This window comes from Chiroxiphia lanceolata, chromosome 1 (genome assembly GCF_009829145.1).
Source record: "Chiroxiphia lanceolata isolate bChiLan1 chromosome 1, bChiLan1.pri, whole genome shotgun sequence".
Taxonomy (NCBI): domain Eukaryota; kingdom Metazoa; phylum Chordata; class Aves; order Passeriformes; family Pipridae; genus Chiroxiphia; species Chiroxiphia lanceolata.
In genome coordinates this window covers 138,226,203-138,249,269 of record NC_045637.1, presented here as the reverse complement: position 1 = coordinate 138,249,269, position 23,067 = coordinate 138,226,203, and the positions used below count along the sequence as shown (strand labels likewise).

The 23,067-nt window shown below is 36.3% G+C and overlaps 1 protein-coding gene across 5 annotated transcripts in view; it reads left to right on the top strand.

Moving 5' to 3' along the window:
• Positions 1–23,067, top strand: part of ARHGAP21 (Rho GTPase activating protein 21) — a 109,857-nt gene that overhangs the window by 59,159 nt on the left and 27,631 nt on the right. For 3 of the 5 annotated variants that reach the window (XM_032700778.1, XM_032700807.1, XM_032700788.1), the window contains 5 exons: positions 762–854; positions 4,704–4,782; positions 10,122–10,176; positions 18,455–18,484; positions 19,987–21,931. In XM_032700778.1, coding sequence (XP_032556669.1) covers positions 762–854; positions 4,704–4,782; positions 10,122–10,176; positions 18,455–18,484; positions 19,987–21,931 — 2,202 coding nt within the window. The remainder of the gene's footprint in view (positions 1–761; positions 855–4,703; positions 4,783–10,121; positions 10,177–18,454; positions 18,485–19,986; positions 21,932–23,067) is intronic. The other 2 variants (XM_032700817.1, XM_032700798.1) reach the window with 1 other exon arrangement.

The window sequence follows — 23,067 nt, the reverse complement described above, 5'->3', positions numbered from 1 at the left end:
TGTTTTGGGAGGGGTGGGGGAGTCTTGCATGTTTGCCTTTTTGCAGGTTTTGATTTATTTTGGGGTTTTTTTAGCTCACTGGTATAAAAATTATATAAGTGCAGCTGTGTAAATGCTGTAAAATGACTTATTCCAGCTATGTGGAGATGTAGTGCAGCAACACTATTTTAGCCTGCAGTATAACTGTGGAGTTTTTTGTTTGTGGTGTTTGTTTGTTTTACTGCACACACACCCACCTTCCCCCCGTCTTGATATTCAGAAACAGTGGCTGCTTAACTAAGAATTACTCAGCGTTGGTTACATGTGTGTAAAAGAACAAGGTACCTGTGTTTCTGGAAGCATGGAAATTAAGTGTGTATTGAGAAAGCAAGAAGATACAGGTGTACATGGGTTTCTAATTACTGTAGATTAACTTCCACGTTGTGTAATTATGGATATGTGCAGCATGTCCAGACATTATAATTTACTTGGAATGATGTATTGCTTTTTGAACTCTGATAAATCTTCAAGAAAACTTTCTACTTCATCTTGGAGCATCTGAAAAACACTGTTAGAAAATCAGTGTTACAGTTCCATGAGGACTGTAATCAATGTTATGTTTTTTCCTTCTAAAGAAAGATTTTAAAAATTCATTTTTTAGCTTACATTATTATTTCTTATTCTATAGGTCTGTATGAATAGGATTATGTCCCAAAATATTCTTAGATTAAAAACATTAAGGCAGTATAATGAAATGCTATTAAATATTCTTTCGTCCTCAGGAAAACAAAGAAATAGACTGGAGCCAATGGATACCATATTCGTTAAACAAGTTAAAGAGGGTGGACCTGCTTTTGAAGCTGGACTGTGCACAGGTACTGTTCTTTTGTGACATCAATAGCATGTTTGTGTACATAATGTAAAATATTTATGATTTAAGTTTCTCCATATAGTTCTGTCTTCCATTTAAACCTTATTCTTTCCTTCACAAACTTGAAATCTCTCTTTCAAATTGTCCTCAAGGATTTTTCATCTTGAAAGCACTGTGATGTTTATTAAGGCAATACAGTCTTAGTGTTTTTGGTTTATCTTAAAACTGGTAAGAATAAGTATATGTTAAGATGTGTGAACAGAAGGAGAAAAGGGAGGAAAATAACTCCTGTGAGCTCCTATTTCTTTTGCTTTGTGACAAATCGATAACTGGAAAACATTCAGGTTTATGTGATTTAAATTGCTCTATTCTACCTCCTTTAAATTCAGTAGGAACAGTCCAGGTCTATTTCTTCTTAGAATGAACGACTGCTCAGTCGTTCATTTAATCAAACTGGAGAGCAGAAACCATGGGGTTTTTTGTGTAGTGTGTCACACCTTTACTTAAGTTTCAAAGGAAAAAGTTGTATTAGAATGGAGAGTCTTTCAGGTGATAAAAAGATCAGTTACACAGATGAATACCACTACAAACACAGGTTTCTTAAAAGTGCAGCAAAACTTACAATCTATAAAAGATTTGCGCATGTATCAATAATGGGATGTTGATATTTTCCTTCAGAAACAGTCACACAGCTGCATTTGACTGGAATAGAATAAACTTGTATGGTCTTCCTAAAGAAATACAAAGTTTCTAGGATTATCAGTTTAAAACCAGTACCAGATCCTACTTGTGCAGTGTAAGTTGTGGTTTTTTTAAACTTCTGCTTAAGTAGTTATTCAGGGAATGGCTACTTTGGTGTTGTTTGATGATATTATATAAAGAAATGTTTTGGCTTGATAAAACCCAGCATATGTTGTAGTTGTACAGAGGAGCCATGTTAATTTCTGCTCTGTTCAGTGCTTGCCAAATTGAGAGAAATGAAATCTGTAGAGATTATTTTATTTTTAGTCATAGAAGAGATTTTTAGGAGCCCAGAATAAAGAAGGTAAAATAAATGAGAAAATACGTTTTTTAGTTACTAGAATATTCTTCTTAAACACACCGCTGATAGCAGTTATATCTAATTAGGTCATGCCAGTATTTCTTGTTTACAAGTTTTAGAGCGAAATATATGACTATATCTCTGTCTTGAAATTATATTATAGAACACTCAGGGAATGATCAGCCAGGTAGATTGCTTAACCTCTGATACAGACACCATATAACTTTCTTAATTTGTAAAATCAGCTATATTTTTTTTCCTAGTATAAATTGGCACTATTTTGTGATCACAGTGAAGAAAATACTTGAAAATTGAGTAGGAGTTACATTTACATTTGTCAATTCTTATTTAGCTGCTGCAGGGTCCTTTGTAATACTGAAAGTCTCGACATAAGCTTCATTAGCCAGAATGAGTGAACTCTCTTTCAGGAGCTTACCTGGCTGCTATTCACCAGAAAACTTGGAATATTCTTGCTAATTTCAGCAATAGGCTATAATATCTTAAATGTGAGACAGCCTGTTCTGAGTATTTTTAAATAATCCTGTAAAATCATCTTTGTTAGAGATAGAAAGAAAATATTTCCTGTATTTAACCTCTGAGGCATTTCATGAAAAAAATAACATCTCTGAGTTCCAAGCATAAATGTTAGAAATATTGAAATACAAACAGCCAAAAGAGATGCACGTTTCCCGTGTCTTGATCTTCATGCTGTCATTTTTATATATGCAAAAATATAAAGAACTGTGTGTAGAAAGGGAGATGGTTTAAATGCATTCAGAGTAATTTCTGGTTTGATCAAGGGTATTTAATGAGCCACCAGACTGATGGAGAGCTATTAGATAAAGCCTTCAGGATTCTAAATAATTTTTTACACTACAGGCACTGACCTTCCCCTTTTTATGTCCCTGAAGTGGAGCCAAGTTGTATTTTGCAGAGTTGTCTGTGCTCACATCATTCGTGTGAGAGTTCCACAGCATGTCCCACCCGGGTTGCTTGGTGGGTCCATTGGATGCATGTTTCAAGTAGACTTGTTTCACTGCTGTGTATGATCTTATCTACTTCTTTGAAAAATAAAAGCTGCACAAGTCTAGATAAGATGGTATGACCTATTTTAAAGATATTCCTAGTTATAGTTCTTAGGGGGAATACAGAGTAAAGATCTACATCTGTGGGCACGTTCTTAAACAGCCTGGAAAAAAGCTGGTTCAAGTTCCAGAGAAGGATCTGGTGTATTCTGTGGAAGTCTTGCGATACAACCTAGTAGGACAGGGCTCAGAGCTTGTAAAGAAAAATATTTTTTGGCATAAACTATAGCATTCCTTCTTACTGCAGCTTTTTGAAAGTGATTCTGTGATTTCAAAATTAGCTTTTGTCTCCGTGGATAGTCCAGTTTCTCAGCCTAATTGCGTAACATGTCTGTGTGTGTGCAACAGTGGGATAGGGTTTACCATCCATCACAGGTGCCTGTCAGGCATATGGGTTGCTAGCAGCTGTTAAATATTGCCACCAAGCTCTCTTTCATCACTTAAGAAGCAAGAGACACAACTTAAAAAAGTTCTTTCAGGCGAGGAAAAAGGCAGTAACCAGTGAATTAAAGGGAATATGTAAACTTTTATGAAGTTGAAAATATCACACCAGTTTATTTGCATTACACTAACATTGTGAGTGCAGACCGAATTAAAATGTCAGAAGATCCATGTAGTTTATAAATGCATAGGGTCTGTAAAGGGATCCTCCACAGAGCACAAGCACTTAAAGCGTTATTTTCTCCAAGTCAGGCCAAGTATTTAGAGTGAACAGCTTTTTCCTTGCTTTAATTTGATCTTGCCAGCAACATGAAAAGGGCTTTCAGTTTCTAAAGCAATGTTAAAAAAACCATTCTCTCTGGCTTACTTTGCATGGGTCCTTTCTTTCAGCTCTCTTTTTCTCCAGCAGCTTTCCAAAACTCCTTACCTAGCTTTAGGCCATTTTCTCCTCATTAGTAAATTCAAGATAACTTTCTGCTCTTCAGATCAGAGATGACTTTAAATATTTAGTCAAAGGAATGGGATAGGTTTTTCATCAAAAGCTACAAATAGCTCTGCACAATGGATTTGACAGTTAATTTATGAGAGTATATGAAGCTCTTAATGAGGAAGGTGCAACAAACTATCTGGAGAAACCTTACAAAAGTGATACTAGATCTAAAGATTGAACCGTATGGATAAGAATAACCCATTACAGTTGTCCAAGGCACACTGAACACAGTAATGTCTTGGAAACAGCCCCGATTATTCTGAGGAAGGAGGAAATTGTAGCTTTCAGAAGATCTGATTTTTATTTCTAATAAGGAAGAAGTAGAAAATTGCAGTATTTGCTGTTATTAAAGGAAGGTTATAAGTTTGGGTTTATTTTGAGGTTAAGTGCTGGCATGAAATGTCTTCCTGTAATTCGCTTAGGAATCGGGCAGAATTGTTGGTATGTGTTACCATCCATCAACAGCTTTGTTTTGAAGATGGGATACCTAAGTGAGCCTCTCGTATAGCTTACACCTGCTTGTAGTTTTCTTTCTGTGACTTTCTTCATGATTCATTTGGAAGCTTAGGGTAGGATACACATCTGAACGTGTTCTGAGAAAAGAGTAGAAATTTGATGTCCTGTATAGGTTACATGTAGTTGTGCTGTGCATCTTTTCTTTTTTTTATTTTTAAGGAAGACTAACCTTGAATTTATATTGGTGTTCTTGATTATTATGGGGTACAGAAGTACAAAATAACTGTTAAAAAAATGTCTAGACAAATTAATTTTAGTTATAACTTCTTCCCTTTCCAGGTGACAGAATTATAAAAGTCAATGGGGAAAGTGTTATTGGGAAGACATATTCTCAAGTCATTGCTTTAATACAGAACAGGTAAGATACCAGTATTTCATTATGTGCCACACTTTTTGCATACTAAGCAGGAAATGACCATTTGTGGGGGTTTTGAAATGTCATTGTATTTTTAAAGTTTCCTTAATACACAGTTTTACTATTTCTTTTTTCATGTATTTGGTGAATGCTGAGAAGGTTTTGAGAATAGGTGTGCTGAATTTGTACCACAGTCCTTTTATGTCAGTACTTGTCCCTTGTTAGCAAGTAACACTGAGTGTTATAGAGGAAGGTTGAACTTCGAATAGACAGAGTAGATATACATACACCATGTGTATATGTGTCAACTGAAAATCAAAAAAATCTACCTTGTGAGATCTAATAACTCAAGATCAGCATATTTGGTAATGGAAAAAATTTATGCTAATGCACACCTCCAAAATATCTTGGCTATCCTCTGTTTTGCAGCAAATTGTGAACCTTGCAGATTTGAGGAAATGCTATTATTTACTGCTCCTGCAGCTCACTAGAGCTTGTGAAATCATGTCCATACACAAGTCTGGATGCTCATTTTTGTGTCTTGTCTGCCTGACACCTTTCTTGGTGTCAGTTTCTGTTCTATAGCAACAAGTTTCCAATATAATAATGAGTTATGTGCAAAGATGTATTATGATCAGCATGAAAGAATGTGATGGGTAAGGTAGATTGAAACGTGTTTTATGTCATTAATAGTGTCTATACAGGAGCTGGAAAGATGGAATCTTTTTTATGTCCTTCACTGGAGATAACATTAGCCATGTATCATTTCTTTATTTTGTATTTATGCAGGTACCAGTGTTGTACAATAGTGTATACCCAAAACATTGCATGCCCAACCATGTCCATCAGCCAATTCACTCTCTTAATCCAAGAAAGAAAGAGATCAACCACATCTGTGTGGTCAGTGATTCTTCAGTGAACTCTAGGCGTGCCCATCAATAAAGTTTTATTTTCAACCCCGTGAGTGTAGTTAGTGAACGATTCTGTAGAATTCAACCCCTGCCCACTGTGGATAAACCAGGGACACCTGAACAAGGCCTTGTCAGTGATTATCTAGTGCAACCAGGAATGGTCTTTGCTGCATCTGTCCCCCTGGTTTCCATGAGTGCAGAGAGGATGAAGGGATGCTATTGTTAGTTACAAGAGGAGAACAGTTTGTTTTCTGAAGCCAGATGTGTACATCACAGAAGATTGTAACAAAAGGTCATGTGTATCCTCGAGCATTTTATACAGAAAATACAACCATTAGGAAGTCTTCAGCTGAACCTCTTGGTTTAAACAGATGATTATTAATTCTGATCCATAAAGAGAGCTCAGACTGCAGACCAGGTGTACCTTTCTTGTGGCTTACAGGCAGTATTTCTCATATGACTGAAGAATCAACTCTCTCATTCTTTGCTTCAAAACAGTATTTTGGAGCTCAGAGCAGTTTATTCGGCACATAAGTATTTTATTTCTTACACTACCATTTCATGGCAAATAGAATTTTATTATGGTGTGTGCTTCTTGCTTTAGCATGCTGCTCTTGCATCAGCATTGCCATCTTGGGTTAGGCTGATGGTCTGTGATGTCATTATCCTCTCTAATAATATCCAGCAGAGATTTCTTAGGAGAAGTCTGTGGAAACAGTGAAATATAGAGTGGTCAGATAATACCAACCCAGAAAATACCATACCCATTCCCAGAAATCCTTGGTTTAGGAAGTTGCTGAACTACAGGTTTTATCTACGTTGTTTGATTTAATAGTTGATAGGTTGGTCTTGCACAAATTTGCTGTTGAATGTACTTAAACTCTTCATTTAAAAAATATCCAGTGACACAGTTCTTGATGTGTTTTGTGTCTTAGCTGATCTTTCATCAAGCACACCTTGGCTTCTTAGTAGGCTTTGTGCAAGCAACTTGCTGAAAGGCCTTTTGAAAGGTTGCCAGTTGAAATCTCCTTTATTCATGACTAAATACAGTTCCCTTCATAGTCTCAGTAGGCTGTGCATTGGTTTTCTAGATACTTTAATTGCTGTATTTTTAATTATTGTTTTTAATTACTCATTCAAACATATTGATGACTGTAAATGCTTATTCTTTTGTCATTTTTCTTGTCATCTTCAGAGTAGTTTTTAAGGATACAACACATTTTATAGTCTCTGTTTAGAAAGAAGAGAGTTCCCCTCCCCTCCTTCACTGTTCAGCTGTTTGCAATGAAACTCAGTTTGGACTTAAAGACTTTTATAGATTCCTCCAGTGGCTCCATTTTCATAGCTGCTCATTATTTTTCTAGAAAGTTTTTCAATTGTAGCTGCTTATCTTCATTATATAATGCTGCAGACATCAGAACTTAGCTGCCTTAGATGAAATGATACTCATATCTTCCAGTGGGACTTACGGATGCGATATAATTCAGCCGTGCTTTGTATAGTTCCCAGAAAAGTTTCAAGCTGTTTCTAGAATGTTTTCTATTTTGCTCTGCTTGGAGATGGCAAAGCTAAACTTACACTGATTATTTCCTCTGGAAGATGAAAGACACACCTCAAAAGAATCGCTACATTAACTACACAATTAATCCCAAGAACACTTTCAAGTCTTTTTCCTGCTCTTTACCAACAGTTGGTCCATTACTTTGGTCCATTAAGAATTTATTCTTATCTGTTTACAGACATTCAACTTGGAGATCTGTTGATTACTACTGTAACTCTAAATTATTTCTAGTTCTGAATAAAACAAAAAACAGATTCTGATTTGTAACTTCTTTTTTCCCACCTTTTTTTTCTTAAGCTGTGGGGAATTTGAATGATTGTCTGTTCCACTTGTTGCTCTTTGCAAATTCTTCTTGAAAGTATTGGGATTACTCAGAAGTGTACAGAGTTCAGCTTCTGAGTCATTAATACAAAATGATGCATCAGAAGCCTAGTATTTATGATTAGTGCTTTAGTTTGATGACTCTGGGTCAATACATTTAAATTTGGCTCTTAGAACATGTAGTGAAAGAAATTTGAATGATAGCTATCTTAGAATTCTCAGTACTGTGCCTAGTATTTCAGTGTAAACTACCATCTTCTGTGTGGTGGTTCTTATCAACACTTTCTAGTTTATAATTTGCATGTATATTGTACAGTACAGTACACCAAAAGTCTTCCTTAATACTTTTTGTTTCTGACATGAGAATTGAAAAACATGCTGAGAGCACATCACAAAATATAAAGTAGGAAGATACAAATTGTCTCCAGAAAGTTCTTCAGGCAAACTGGAATAGAGTAGTTAAGTAGTTATTGGAATGACATTTAAAACATTGTTCCTGAATGGAACTCTTTTCTCTTTTGGGTGGCTACTAAAAAAGCTGTTAACTGTGTGAGTGGAAGTAGATTTAATCACTTCCTTAAAAAATATAAATTGAGAGGGAACACGGAACATGTCTGAATGAGTATGATTTTTTTCTGTCTCAAATTATGTATCTTTATATAAAAAGCACTTTAAGAGGAGCAGTGTTATTTATCATATTTTTAACATGCAAAGTCTTCATCGCGCAAGTAAGCATTGATTATTATCAGTTGCTTAATAGGATGTTTATGTTCATGCTATCCACACATAGAAACGAAGTCTGAACAATTCTTTAGAAATACCTCCAGCTGTGGTATCTGTTTCATATTCTTTTTTTCTTGTACAGCTGATAGTTTAAAATCCATACAAAGGAGTTTAGGTAAAAGTCAGATCATGATGACACTACTTTTAAAGAATAATTTAAAATAGTTCCACTGTTTATGCATTCAGTCAAAATGGGAAATGCTATTGTAAATGTACATAAACTCAATACTCTCTTATTTCTTAAAATTCAGTATTTTGAAAAATCTTAACAAGACTTTTGAAGACTCATTTTTTCATGGATGTGTGTAGACTTAAAAAGAAAAACTTAAATCACTGCTGATATTTGGTTTTAAAACTAAAGTAATTTATGCTTCTTGGAGAACACTTTTCTCCAGAATGAATAATGGTTTAAGAAGATTGTGAAACCAAATACCCTTACTCTGCTATTTTGGAATGCAGCCTTGTGTCTGCGGTTGCTAAAAAATGGAAAAGGAACCACAAAATAAAAACATTCTTCATATAAGGAAGCATAATAAATCACACATTACATGTTTGAGATGATGACTTTCTTTTCTGCAGAAATAAGAAACTGAGGTCCTCCTCGGTGCTTTCATAAGATGCCCTTTGTGCTGGTTTTATCTTTTCTCAGCTAGTGTGTTGTACTTACAAATAAGCGAATTTCTAGTCTGACATACCCAGTTAGGTTGTGTGCCTTTTTTTCTTATGCTGGTACTGGTCATTTTTTTTAAATACCCCCCCTTTTTTTTTTTTCTTCTGACATGTAATGTGTGATTTCTAAATAACGGTCGTTGAATGTTCATTTTCTGTTTTTCCAGCCTAGTTATAATAGACTGTACATTAGTCTTTTGTAACCCTTCTCCTGTTCCCCTTTACATTTAGTGAATGTGAACACATTATTCCTTTATCTCAGATGAGATAACGAATTCAGCTATTTTGTATCCCATATTACAAGCACATACTTCTCTCTTGCTTGTAAAAATACTTTTTTCTGGTAGATGCTGACTGTGGGTTTCACTGTTTTAAAATACTTCATTCTGGATAACTGGTACATTTAGTGTCCTGATTTTGCCTATGTTTGAGTCACATTGATTGAACTGTCTGGATTCCTGGACCTTTATGCTGCTGCTGCTTTTGGTTTCAGCAATTCTGACCGACAAATGCAGCACTTATAAATAGCAAGTGTTTTTCATCCATATTTCAGATGTCATCTGGATGACTAAATGTATTTAAGCTGATTCTGCCAGGAGGTGATTGGAGTGGAAAGGTGTAAGTCAGTGCTTGCCTTGGTATTGCTCCACTTTTCACATGATGTGGTGGTTATGACTTCTCCCTAGCAATTTTAGAGAGTGCTGAGAATTTTAAATGGAAGAAGGAGAGAAGTTTTACCTCATATTCACAAATTTGTCACATTGTTTTGTCTTAGAAGCTCCAAATGAGTAGTATACCTTAGGACTTCAGGGAGGAAAAAAAACCTACCAAACCCAGTATGTTGGCTCAGTAAACTGGTTTTGCTGAGAACACAGGTGTGTTCTTGCATCAGATTTCTTTTCTACTCTGACTTGCTAAGACTCTAATGGAAATCAGTGTTTATTTCTCTTGTGTAAAGTATTTGTCAGAATAGCTGAGTGTTGGAGTTTTTGAATAGTTGTGATCTATCCAAGTTAATGGATCATCTTTGTAACAAAAATTGAAAATCTTCTCCAAAAGTTCATGTGTGATGTATTTTTTTTTTCTATTTGTTTCAGTGACAGCATATTGGAACTTAGTGTTATGCCAAAAGACGAGGACATCCTTCAATTGGTATGTTTATGAAGCTTCTATTCAGAGAGTTTATTGACTAAATAAAAATGTTCTGTTGTTGGTTACAAAGTCTTTGGACTCCACTATCACCAAATAATTAGAGTTAACATTTATCTCTTTGTCACTCCTTAGATATTTTCCTACCTCCTTACCAAGCCTGAAATTTCAGAGGAATCCAGATATAGGAAATACCATCTTCACATGATATTTCTAGCATGTTAAAAAAAAAAATATGTGTTTTTATTATAATTTGGATGATTTTCCTTATGTTAGAATTTATGAATTGGATCGCTTCCTTTAACCAGGTTGTCTAATTCTAAATAATTTGAATTAAAAAACTAGCATATGATGCTTAAAATTCACTTTCGTTAATGACTCGCTATTTGTCAGTGGTTTTCCAGGAAAGAAGCAAAGTGATAAATGTGCTGAAGGTTATTACCAACTTTTTAAAATTGTGACTGCTGTAAATGTATTGTTACACCAGTGTCTCTATACCCTCGATTTGAACTGAGGTCCTGCACATATAGTGAGATAATTCATCTCCCATTTAGTGTCTCTAAGTCCAAAAGAGCCTTGAATAATACATGATGTGTAAGTGCATATTGTGAAAATTAGAAAAACACCTAGTGTACTGTTATGCTCTACTTTATTTTTAATTGGAAGCAGAGGAAAGGGGAAGATGACAAGAAGGGTGAACTTTTTGGTTAGTAGTTGGAAAAGTGTATTTTCTAATCCATACAGAAATAGTAAGAATTGACTCTAAGTTAAGAAAAACTGTGGGTTTCAGTAGCTGTGGGCAAGAAAAAAAGCAAGAAACTTTGTTTTGAGTTGGAGATAGAGATTAGTACAGGAACTCAACCAGTTAGGCCAACAAGCCAAGGTTATTAGAATAGAAGTGATATTTTGAGAACATTTGATAAAGAAATATTTCAGTAATCCAGCACAAAAAATGTTGGGGGCAGGGTGTGAGTTCTGTTTGCATGAATCAGTGGGAGGGGAAAGCTGTTGGTGTTGGGGCTTTTTTTGTTGTTCTTTTTTTTTTTTTAAATTTTTTTCTTCCTTTTTTTTTTTTTTAATTGGAACTGCGAATGTGTAGAAATGCAAGAATAGTGCTAACATTTAAATTATTAAAGCTTTGTATTTGTCTGGGCGACGAGGTCTTAGGCATATCTTCCCTCTGCTGATGAAACGTGAAGTGCAACGTTCAGGTGAAGTAGAGATGAAAAGCAGTTGATTGGATATAACTTGTTATATCAACAAGTGAGGTAGTGGGGCCAGAGGAAGGAAAAAAGACAATTGTTACTTTTGGGTTAGAAAAGGATATTGACAAAAAGAAAAAAAGGTCATTCTCCTGGAGGAGATTGAGGGATAAAGAAAAGAGAAAAAATATCTGCCTGCGGAAGTTTTAGGAAAAGAAGGGATGTGTCTGTGGGAATAATTTTCAGGTGTCATTATAAAAAAGTTCCTTTTGAGTTGTGAGATGTGACAGAGTTGTGAATTTTGTGTGTAAGGCTCCTCTGTTGAAGATAGAAAGGGGATTAGGTTTGAGAGATGAAGTAATGATTTTGCAGAAAATGGTTTGCGTTGCCTCTATAGCGTGCCTGAGTTCCTTCTGACAGGTGTTCGCTGTTCGGGTGCGTTGGTACGTGGTCATGATACAGGAGGAGTTTATGCTCCTGTTTGCTAAGATGCATTTGTTCAGGTAAAAGTGAACTTCCCTTGAGAAGTTTCAGTTCCACATAGGATCTACCAGAGGAAAGCCAAGAAGAGACAGGTGTTTTCTGTAGTCCTCAAGACTGAGTGTTGAGTGTACTTAGGCCTATTGGAAAAGACTTCTGATAGCTGCAGTTTGTTCACTCTGTCCTGTCGTGGACTACTTTAGTAGATATGTTTTCAAGTGTCAATCTTTGGCAGAGTTGCAATTTATGAAGATTCATAAAAATGAATTGCATCTCACAACAGAAACCATCAGTTATGGCCTGTGGTTTTCTGTCTTTTAGCCCACCACAGAGGAGGAAAAAATCTTAGCACTTCTAAAATAAAAATCAACAGACTTTTGAGACTGCTTAAGTGAGTGCATCACTGTAACTTCAGTAAAATGAAAAATCTGTGCAGTTCTTCTGAAGAGAGTTAGAATGCACAGTTCTCATTACAAGATTTGGTGAAAAGAGCTTTGCTCTACTCAGATCTGAACATGTTTAAAATACTTTCAACGTAACAGCGTAGAATGTTACTCCTTTCACTTCTGTGAAAAGACAGTAAATTTTTATTTCCAGCTGAGAAACTGCATACTTTTTAAATTTTCTGTTTTTATCTTTGTGATTAATGCTGTATTAGCTTTTGTGGAAAACTTATGTAAAAATATATATATAAATTTTAGAGCGAATTCTTATTCCTGAATGAAGGTAGAACTCATATAAGTAAGTGATAACAATAATTTCTCTAGTAGTAGTGTCACTAAAAGTGCAAAGTGAATGGTAAATGGTAAGGTACAGTGACCTTATTAATAGAGGAAAAACTTACACCTGGAGTTGTGTTACGTAAGACCGTGTTGTTAAATGTAAGTTAATAGAGAATGTTAAATAATCTAGTTGTTTTCTGTGACATATGTCATAAATTTCACTGTGAATGTCTTCAGATAGTATTACTCATTGTAAACTGATGCTGAATACTGGTATGCTGTAAAAATAGAAACCCCAAAACACTGCTGGATATTGGAGAAGCTAATGAAAGGTATATCTAGTGCAATGAGGATGGAATACTTTCATTATATTCAGGAATAATGCCAGTTACCGTGGTAAGTTTTATAGTACTTGGCAATCTATTCCATGTGCTGATGGCTGATTGCTAGAAACACAGTTGCTTGTTTCTATCCTTAGTTCACTATTTATAAACCTTGAGTTTAGTCTTCAGAAATATCCATATATGTCTGTGAACCTCTTGATATATTAAATTTCCTGAAAACAGGGCTTCAAATCCATTCATCAGTAGTAACAATGAAGTGGTCCAATCCACAGCTTACTGCCCTGTGGCAGTGGCATGTGAACAGTACTCACTTGGAAGGGAATTACTTGTGAAACTGTCGTTAGTGAAATTGGTGTCAATCGTGTTTGTTCACTGGCATGATCTTGAAAATGTCACTTTGTGGATGGGGAAAAGGATATTTAAAACATCTCTATCCATGACAGAAAGTTGAACTCTTGACAAACTATGTATGTGTTCGGGGGTTTTTCATGCTCCTCCTCAAATATGTGGTTACTTAAACTTATCAAAAGATATTATTTTGAAACATTTCTAGATATATAACCATTTTGAAACGAGGAGGAGGAGGATGAGGATTATTTTTGTATTATGTTCTCCTCAGTGTTTCAAATTTGATGTATCTGTGTGCAATTTCTGTAGCATTCTCAACCTTTTTTGGCAGAATTTTGGCATTACCACTGACTTCATGCAAATGGAAAGACACATTTAGGTCAACTACAAATAGTTCCTTTTTCCCAAGTGTATTCAATGAAATTGTTGCTGTTTTGTAGCCTTTAGATAACAAGTTTAATACTAAAATGCTATTCAAATTGTGACAGCTTTTCAGTTGTTCAAAAGCTTTTTGTATTGCGTGGAAAATACTGAATGTAAAGGTGCTCCTCAGAGAGAGAAAATAGAGTTTTCTAAGCCTACTTGCAGGTCAGCATTATTATGAATCTTGTCAGCAGACTTTGTAGTGTCTAACACATGTATGTTAGGGTGGGTGTCCTTAGTATGCAGGATTTTTTTTACCATTTTTTGCGAGAATGTTCGTGTTGGAATTTACTTATTTGCTAATTGCTCCTTGTGTATGTAAAGAAGAATATAGCTTAACAAGCTGCTGAATTTCTACGTATCAGGGTCTTGAAAATACGACTCTTTGAAAAATGGCATCTTTAATATGGTCTGCATTGAAGCTGTTTAATGGGAAGGTTATTTGTAATGTATCACCTTAATGTTCTTACATAGGGTTTAATTTAGGTAAATATATATATGTAGATATTATTTCATAAATATGTGTATCTGTGTTGTGTGTGTGTATAAACAGATACATACTATAGGTAAGTTACCCTGATTTTTCATCTTTCACTTTCTGGCACTTCTCTTACTACCCACTCAGAAGTCCCATCATACCTAACTTCTATTCTGACTCCCGCAGTTCAATTTCAAAACAGTTCTAAAAAATCATTTCCTTGCAGGAGTTACCCCAAAAGGTAGGAGGTTACTTCTAGTCTTAGATGTTGTCATCATTAAATTTTATTAGTGTACAAATCTCCTGAAATGTGCCTTACCATTTCAGAAGGAACTCTTTCATTTACTGGAAGATTTTATTTGGCATTCTATGAATAATGGCAAATATGAAAATAAAAGGGGACTGTTTACTATTTTGGTTTTGGTATATTTGATTACATCTAATCTTTCCTTAAAATTATGGACCAGTGAGGCTACATATTAATAACTGAAAGTTGACCACACTTGAACAGAAATGTTTCTCTTGTCATAGATAGTAGGGTAACCATAAAATCCTAGATAGGAGTGACCAGGAAAGTGAGTGAGAGTCAACTGAAGCATGTATTTTCTTTATTTTTTTTTCCCTCCTTCTTTCTGGTCAGGTGATATGGAAGTTGTCAGTGTATACGGAAATCTGGGCAGAAAAGAAGAGTTTGCTGTATTATCATTTCTAAACTTAGTATTTTTGTGGAATTTAGTGGCTCTCAAGGCCTTGTAGTACCCTGAAATTGCCAGTGGTGCACCTATATTGAGAACAAAACAAAAGAAAAAAAACCAAACCAAATAAAAAAGATCCCAACACCATAAAGAAAAGTAACCTGCATGAGGACATTTATTCTAGAGTTTTATATGCCCCAGTAACCTCATGTCTCTGACTACAGCTCTACCCACAGTCAACTTTAACATTAAAGACTGTATTTTTTTTTTCTTCTTCCTGATGTCATCCAGTTGCATCAGACCTAGTGGAGCAACATGGCTCTTTAATTGGCAAACTGTGAAATATTTTCATTTGCTTTATATTTAATAAAGATAGAGATGTTTTCATAAGTAACTGTATTTAGTCCAGAGTCTTGGAGCTTTTTTTTACTCTCAGATTTTGTACTGACATACTTACTGATGGGCACAGAGGTTAATATTAAAACTCTGACAGCAAGTACAAATGGAAGGAGGAGGAGTGTGGTGTGAAGACATATTGACCTAGAGGAAGAGACTAAAACTTTATTATTGAATATTGCATATGTTAGAAAATACCATTGGCATCAAACCTCCTGACCTCAGTTTAGGCTAATATTTTATTTGGAAATAAAATTTTTTGGGTTTAAAGCATTAAATTTTATATACTAAAATTACACTGCCTTTGGGAAGAAAGACTGTGTGGGGTTTTTTTCAAATAATGTTGTCTGACTGTAGTGTTTGGGTGTCTCTGAGTAAAATGAAGGCACTTGAGCTGTAGTACTAACATTTTTGCCAGAACAAACTATAACTAGGAAATGTTTCCTTTTAAGATAGCTGTAAAACTTTTCTGGTGTGCAATTACCATACTCATGCTAACTGAGAATAAGTTAGGACTGGGAAAGAGAAAAATTTAGTGGTAAAGAAATATAATCTGAAGCCAAACTGGTTGGAGAAGGAAAGAAGAATGCCTCAAGCTCAGTCTTACAAGGTGCTGTGCACACTGACCTCTGACTCGTCAAAACACTTCTCTCCAATTTTGCAAATAGTTCTGCTGAAGTCAGTGTTGTTATTCATCCTATAGTGAAGCATACTCATCCTCAGTGAAACACAGGACTGCATGTTTTTATGGATTTGGACTAAGTGGTGTAGGACATGGTTGGTTCCAGCTCTGGAAAGTACAGGTTTCACCATAATTCTTACCCAGAGGAATTCTTGTATGTTTGGCTGTTGTTATTCTAACATCTAATGGCATAAAATCAAGTGGGGAAAAATGGGATCAACACTCTTCAGGTGAATTTTAGATGGTTAATGAAATACCTTTTAAAATGCTTCATTTGCTTAAAATGTATTTTGCCTATCATACGGTATGAATGTATTACCTTAGGAGTTAAACCCTTAATGGCTGCAGATTTATAGTAAGAAATTAATTCTTTGCCATAGGAGTTTGCAAACTTGGTGCAAACAAAACCAGCTTGCAAGATGGGGAAGAAATTGTATCCAATAGCTGGAAACATGCTGATTTCTTACTGTAAGCACAGCAGTTTGCTTCTAGTAATTTTTGCAGAGCTGTTATCCATCAGAGCTGTTAATGTCACTCTAAATTGTTGCATTTGTATGGTAAGCTTTCCATAACTGTTGTTGTTTTGAGAAGGTGGAAAAGAGCTCATAAAACATCAAGACTGACTTTTGGATCCTCTTGAGACTTCTGAATAACTGCTGAGCATCCAGTTCCTGTAGGAATTCAAGTGGGTTGGCTGGTGTCTGATTCAGGAACATCACTGATCTGGATATTAAAAAAGTTTTAAGTTGCAAGGCTTTTTTTTGGTTTAAGACTTCTTATAGACTTAAATTTAGACCATACTGTAACAACATTTTTATGAGTATATCATTTGTTGCAATCATTTAGAGATAAGAGTAGCATTTTCACATAATATGTCCTTTGAGAAGCTAAAGGGAGAATAGAGATATTCAAGCTGTGTTTTGTAATTGCAAATTGCATTGTGTCAAAATAGTGTATGAAGTAATAAATATTTTGGTATATTTCACATTTTTTAGCCTCTAAATGTCTAAAAACTTAACCATCACTTTCTGCTTAAAGTAATTAAAATATTTCATAGTAAAATATATGCTGATAATGCATAATTCAGCGTGACATTATTCAGAACGGATCCATGCATTTCTTTGTGACTTGCACTATTTCTCTGTCTGCCCTTAGTCAGAATAATGAAACAAAGGTATGTAATATTCTTTATGGAAACATCTAAATCCCATTTATAAGCTTCGTCTTTCGTGGGAGGATATTCAGCTTTGTTTCAGTGTTTCTTTGGGAAGTAGTTAAAATGAGGTTGAAAGGAGAAATACACTTTCCATCATCAAAACCTTTTTTTCGGTAACTCTTACACAGAACTGTCAGTCTATCTGTCTGTCTGGATATACCTGCAATCATGGACATATACTCTTTATTGGGGGGAGAAAGTCAAGCTGATCTCATTTTGGACCCTCTGAGAATGTTGTCTTCTGAAGGTGGTGTTTTAATATCTGTGATAAATTTTGTCAAGAGCTGAGAACTGATTTTTATCCTCATCTGTAGTCTTCAGCTACGATCAGATCACACCAGTTTTGAAATCTAACCTTTCTGCTGTCAAATTCAAATGAAGCATTGTTTGTCAGGGGAATGTTTTACAAAAATATAAATGTGGTGTATTTGCTGTTGGTGTAATGTGTGCATATCCCAGCGAAGGTGGGATATCAACGGTTTTATGAGCTGTATAAATTGATAATTGTTTTCTAGTGGAGGGGGTGATTGTTTTTGTTTGTCCTGCATGCCAGTAGTATCTCACTCAATCCGTTTTCTGGGTCTTCAGTCTCTCTTCCAATTTTTTTAAAAATTCTTACAGACCATCAAGATTTTAAATAACCATTTATTTAAAGATTTAGAAATATTTATCTTTGTGTGTTCCTTCCCTCCATTAAATGTACCAGTGGAAGCTTGGCTTGATTTTTACTATGAGTGGAGGAAAAAAAAAAATACAAATCATGTGAGTAGAGTGTTTCTGCAGCATCATTCCTCTAATTTCAGATGTACAGCGTGAAAGCAGCTGCAGTCAGCTGACAGCTTGTGGTCATGTTCAGATATATGTGGGGAAGGGGCGTGCTGGTTTAAGTGCATAATAAAGCCGTTGTTTCGTCACCAGGAAGCAGAGATGGGAGCAGCCCAGGGGAAACGAGAGACAGTAATGTTGCTGTAGTGGAAGGGAAGTCTCGTTGCATAGAGCCAGAGCTCTCTGCAGGCAGCTGTAGGGATGCACCAAGGCAAAATGGCACAAATGTATTTTGCTTTCTGTAAAGGTACAGGATAAATGCAAGGAGCAAATAAAAGGCTGAATGGACATACTTGCAAGGAGGGTGAAGTTATTTTTTATGCTCTACTGCCCTTTACATCTGTTGGTACCTTCCAGTGAAATCAGTGTAGTTGTATTTTTAGCTTGCTGTAGTCAACATCAATATGACAAGATAATTCTGTCTTTACATCTGTAAGCAGCTTTTACTGTGTTTTCCTGTTTTCTGCCAGCTGCAGTTTACAAAGGATGTCACAGCACTGGTAAGAAATGTACAGTAGCCATTTCTCTGATGGTTTTGTAAGGCATGTTTTGCTTAATGATTTGTGAGAAGCAAGAATATGAAACAGCAAGTTTGTTGGAAATGAGCTAGATAGTCTGAGCTGAATTTTCTTCATAATGCTAATCTCTTGATTTGTTTTTTGTGCCTGTGTTATTTGGTCCGTTTTTCTCTTGGTGTGCTTTAATATTTTGCACTTCACTAATGCTCGTTGTAACATTGCAGCAGTATTGTAAATGCCTCGCCCTCCTCTGTACTTTGCTCTGTATTAATTTTATGGCTGCTCTTGGGCTTTTATGATCTGTCTCGTGTTAAGGCAGAGCACATTGATATTCTGGAATTGAGCATGTTATGATTTGGACAGGAAATGCTGTAATATGATACCGCACCTAAGCGTGTAAAAGCCCTGAGAAATTATTTTAATCTTCTGTTATACTGGCAGGCTCTGCATTGGCTCTTTATTGCATTATTTTCAAACTGAGCGAACTCATGCTAAAGTTTTTCAATAATAGGATATTGTTTAAGTATGCTATATGCTTCTCATTGATTTATTATTTTGGATGTTCTGTTAATTTCACAATGACAAATGCTACTTTTCTGAAATGCTGCAGAAACATACTAAATGTAATGTAACCATTTTTTCTCAGGAGTCAGACTCTTATGCATAAAGATGCAAAGTGCACTGAGGAAATTAATTTGAGATTTCAGTTTGTGTTTCAATAGTGTGTGGACAGTAGTGGATATGTATGAATTTTCTTACTGTTTGTTCCTTGAAGCTAAAAATGTTAAATATCATTAATATTTTTGCAGTAAGATTTGTGCACTATGTACTTGCTGTCTCCTGTAAAATATAAGATGACTTATAGGGTGTTGGCTCACAACAAATATGTTACTGCTTTAATTTATTCATTATATGTTCAGGAACGTAGCTTTTATGTAGAAGACATCTTAGAGGAGTGTGTGTACTTTTCATATGTACTACATTAAGTGAACAGAGTTGTTTTATACGCTAAGTGAATAGAGAATTTTCTAGTTCTAGTTGAATTTATTATGCAGCATTTTAACCTATTAATTGCTATGAAATTCTGGTTTCTGGCAATGTGAAGCTTAAATGGGAAGAATGTATGAAGCATCATGTTAGAAAGCAAAATTAAGGGGGAGAAAAATACTGTGTTTTGTGTTCATGAATTTTGAGAAACCTGCTCCAGTGCTCTACCTGCAGTATTTCCTGGAATTATCAGTTGAGTTTTTTAATTGAGGGAGGGAATATATGTAATGATTTTGCTTGTTCTATTTCTTCTTCCTACATGACTAAGGGGATGGAATGCTGGTTTTATCTTTTTAATTAACATTTTGTCTAAAATTAGAGATGGTGTGAATTTTGAACTTGTATTCCCTCTCTTGAAGATTGATCATGCAAATCCTGGATGGCGAACTTTTCTGTCTCCCTCACTACTGAATACTCACTTAATCCTCTCTCCACAGGCGTATTCCCAAGATGCCTACCTGAAAGGCAACGAAGCCTACAGTGGTAATGCCCACAACATACCTGAACCACCGCCAATATGTTACCCGCGTCTGACATCCACAGCTTCTGTTAAGGCACAAGCTGCAGACAAGCTTTCTTCTGACTTCCCACTGGGGAAACAGCAAGTCAGCAGACCAGTACGAGCATTGACACAGCCAGAGAGGGCCTACAGAATGGAAATACAAGTGCCTCCGTCACCAACAGACATTGCAAAATCAAATACAGCCGTGTGCGTTTGCAATGAAACTGTAAGGACTGTTATTGTGCCTTCTGAGAAGGCTGTAGATTTGCCATCTTGTAGAAATAATCATGCTGGTCCCTCACACAGGACAGAGGAAGTAAGATACGGCTTAAAAGATCAAACCAGTCTGAAAGCACGGACCACATCACCATCATCTTCAGTGTCCACTGCCATTGTACTTCCCCAGACTCCAATAACAAGGCCAGTTGATACAACTGGAGCAGTAAGTAAAGCTTCAAATTATGTAGTATGTCCAGAAGGAATCCCAAGCACTAGACCTCCTGCTCAAGCCACAGACTCACCCTCAGTCTCTACTAATCATTACAGTTCTCCAACCTCCCACCAGCACATAGACTGGAAGACCTACAAAACTTACAAAGAATACATTGATAACAGGCGCATGCACATGTATGGCTCCCGAACAATACAGGAAAGGTTAGATAGCTTAAGAGCAGCTTCTCAGAATACAACTGATTATAATCAAGTGGTGCCAAACCGCACTGCTTCTCAGGTACGGCGCAGGAGCACCTCTCATGACAGGGTTCCACAGTCTGTTCAGATCAGGCAGAGAAGCGTATCCCAGGAAAGACTCGAAGATCCTGTGTTGATGAAAGAGTGGCCACGAAGTGCTTCACAAGATACTCTAACTTCACCTTCAGTTAATGCTAGAAATCACAGGGCTCGGTCATGGGATTATCTCAGCAAACAGGGTGAAGTGCTAGAAAACTTCCATTCTGAGAATATGATTGCAGATACAAATGGAGATAGGAGAAAGACTTACAAGTGGACAGGGTTTACTGAACAAGATGATCGACGAGGTATTTATGAGAGATCTAGACAACATGCATTTCATATGTCCCTTCGAGGTCAAAATTTTCCTATAGCTCCAAGTGCTTATATTTCAGACAACAGGAGAACTGGTAGTAGAGCTTCTCTGCCCGGTTCTCACTTCCAGAAAATTTCGCCAGATTTTAAAATGTTACAGCCTTCTCGAGATTTGCAAACTCCTGGGGGAGTTTCAAAACCTGCAGCTGTTTCACAGGAGAGATTGTGTCTCACACCAGCCAGAAGTTCTAGAAGTAGCTCTCTGAAGAACTCAGCTCCCTATGCAGCAAAACCATCTATTCCCCTTAACCAGGGCCTGGATGCTATTGCCAGCAAAGACCAAAGAACAGTAAATCACTTGCATCAGAGCGGTCTCTTAAACCAACAGTCAAGGATCCGAGCAGAAGGTGCCCAAGATCACAAAACAGAAACTGGTAAAACCATCCAGCCCTCCTCTCTGTCTCCAGCTTCTGCCAAACTTGTTCAGCCAAGTGAGTGTTCAACTACCTCTGACAATGTAGATGGTTCCATAAGACAAAAGATTCATTTTGAAAGGGAAGATGTCCGTGAGTCTGAAAGTCTGCAAACGGATGTTCAGGGAAATGACAAAGACACAGTGGTCATGCGGGACAAATCACCTTCTGGCCACCAAACTCCACAGCCTTTGAGGCATCAGTCCTACATTCTTGCTGTAAATGACCAAGAGGCAGCCTCGGACACTACCTGTTGGTTACCTAACGACGCTCGGAGAGAAGTCCACATAAAAAGAATAGAGGAAAGGAAAGCATCGGGTTCCAGCCCACCTGGTGACTCTTTGGCTTCTATTCCATTTATTGGTGAGTTGAACTATTTCAGTGTCCATCAAATGCTTTTCTCTGCTAAAGGTGGTGGAGAACACCATGCCACGTTGTTCCTATAAACCCTGAGGTTGAGAGGCATGGCAGATTTTTCTCATCTAGAATAATTTTCGGTTGGTAAAAGTAAAAGTATTCTTCAGTAGAGGAAAAAAAAAGTTCTGTTTTGTTTGAAGTTCCTAGAGGATGAGTGTTAAATAGCCTACAGTGATGTAACGTTTTTCTAGAGTTTTCCTTAACCTCCTGGGTAAGTCTGATTACATAACTGCGTTTTGCTACCACTCCACATAATGTTCTGATGCTACATATACAAATAACTAGCGTTTGCAACACCTTTCAAATATTTTTACTTCTCTAGTATAAAACATATTTGGAATCCAGTAAAGAGAGAATACAGATGCAAATCCATATAAGGGTGATTTGGGGAGAAAAAAAAAGTTTACCAGCTGAATAGGTATGGTGAAAGCTTTCTCGGAGAGATAGGGAATAGATGAAAACTCTTTCAGGTTAAAGGACAGCAATCAAAGGAAGTGGATTTGCAAATCAAGATGCTAATGTGGATATGAATGGAAGCAGAATCTGAGAAGGCAAAAAGATTCGCCAGTGTGCTGTGACACAGGGTTGGAATTACAGGGAGCTTATAGGACAGGGGCTGAGATCTTTTGAGATAATTTAGAAGAGGAACTCAGGGAAGGATTGTAAATAGTAGAAAAAACCCCTGAATTTTGGATAATGAATTCGTGTCTTCTGCTGAAGAGGGAGTTGCAGTGGCAGAGCATTTCTGTTCTACTCAAGTAGTCAATGCCACTATTGTCTTTGCCACGCTGTTGTTGTTGTTGGGTTGCATTTTCTTTTGTTGTGGCTGATTTAATCCTTTGGAGTCTGGATATCTGTGGATCATTTTCCACACGACTTGATTTGTACCTGACTCTGCTCTTGAATTTAGTATAAGAAATATTTAGAAAACACTGAATTTTGATTCTGCAACTCAAGTATGTGAAAAATAACTCTTCATAATGATCCATGTTCTTTACACTTTAGGTTAAGGGAGTTACAGATACGTCGTCTTACCATAATTGTCTTCTGTTGTGGATCTGCAGCAGGGATTTTTTTTTCCT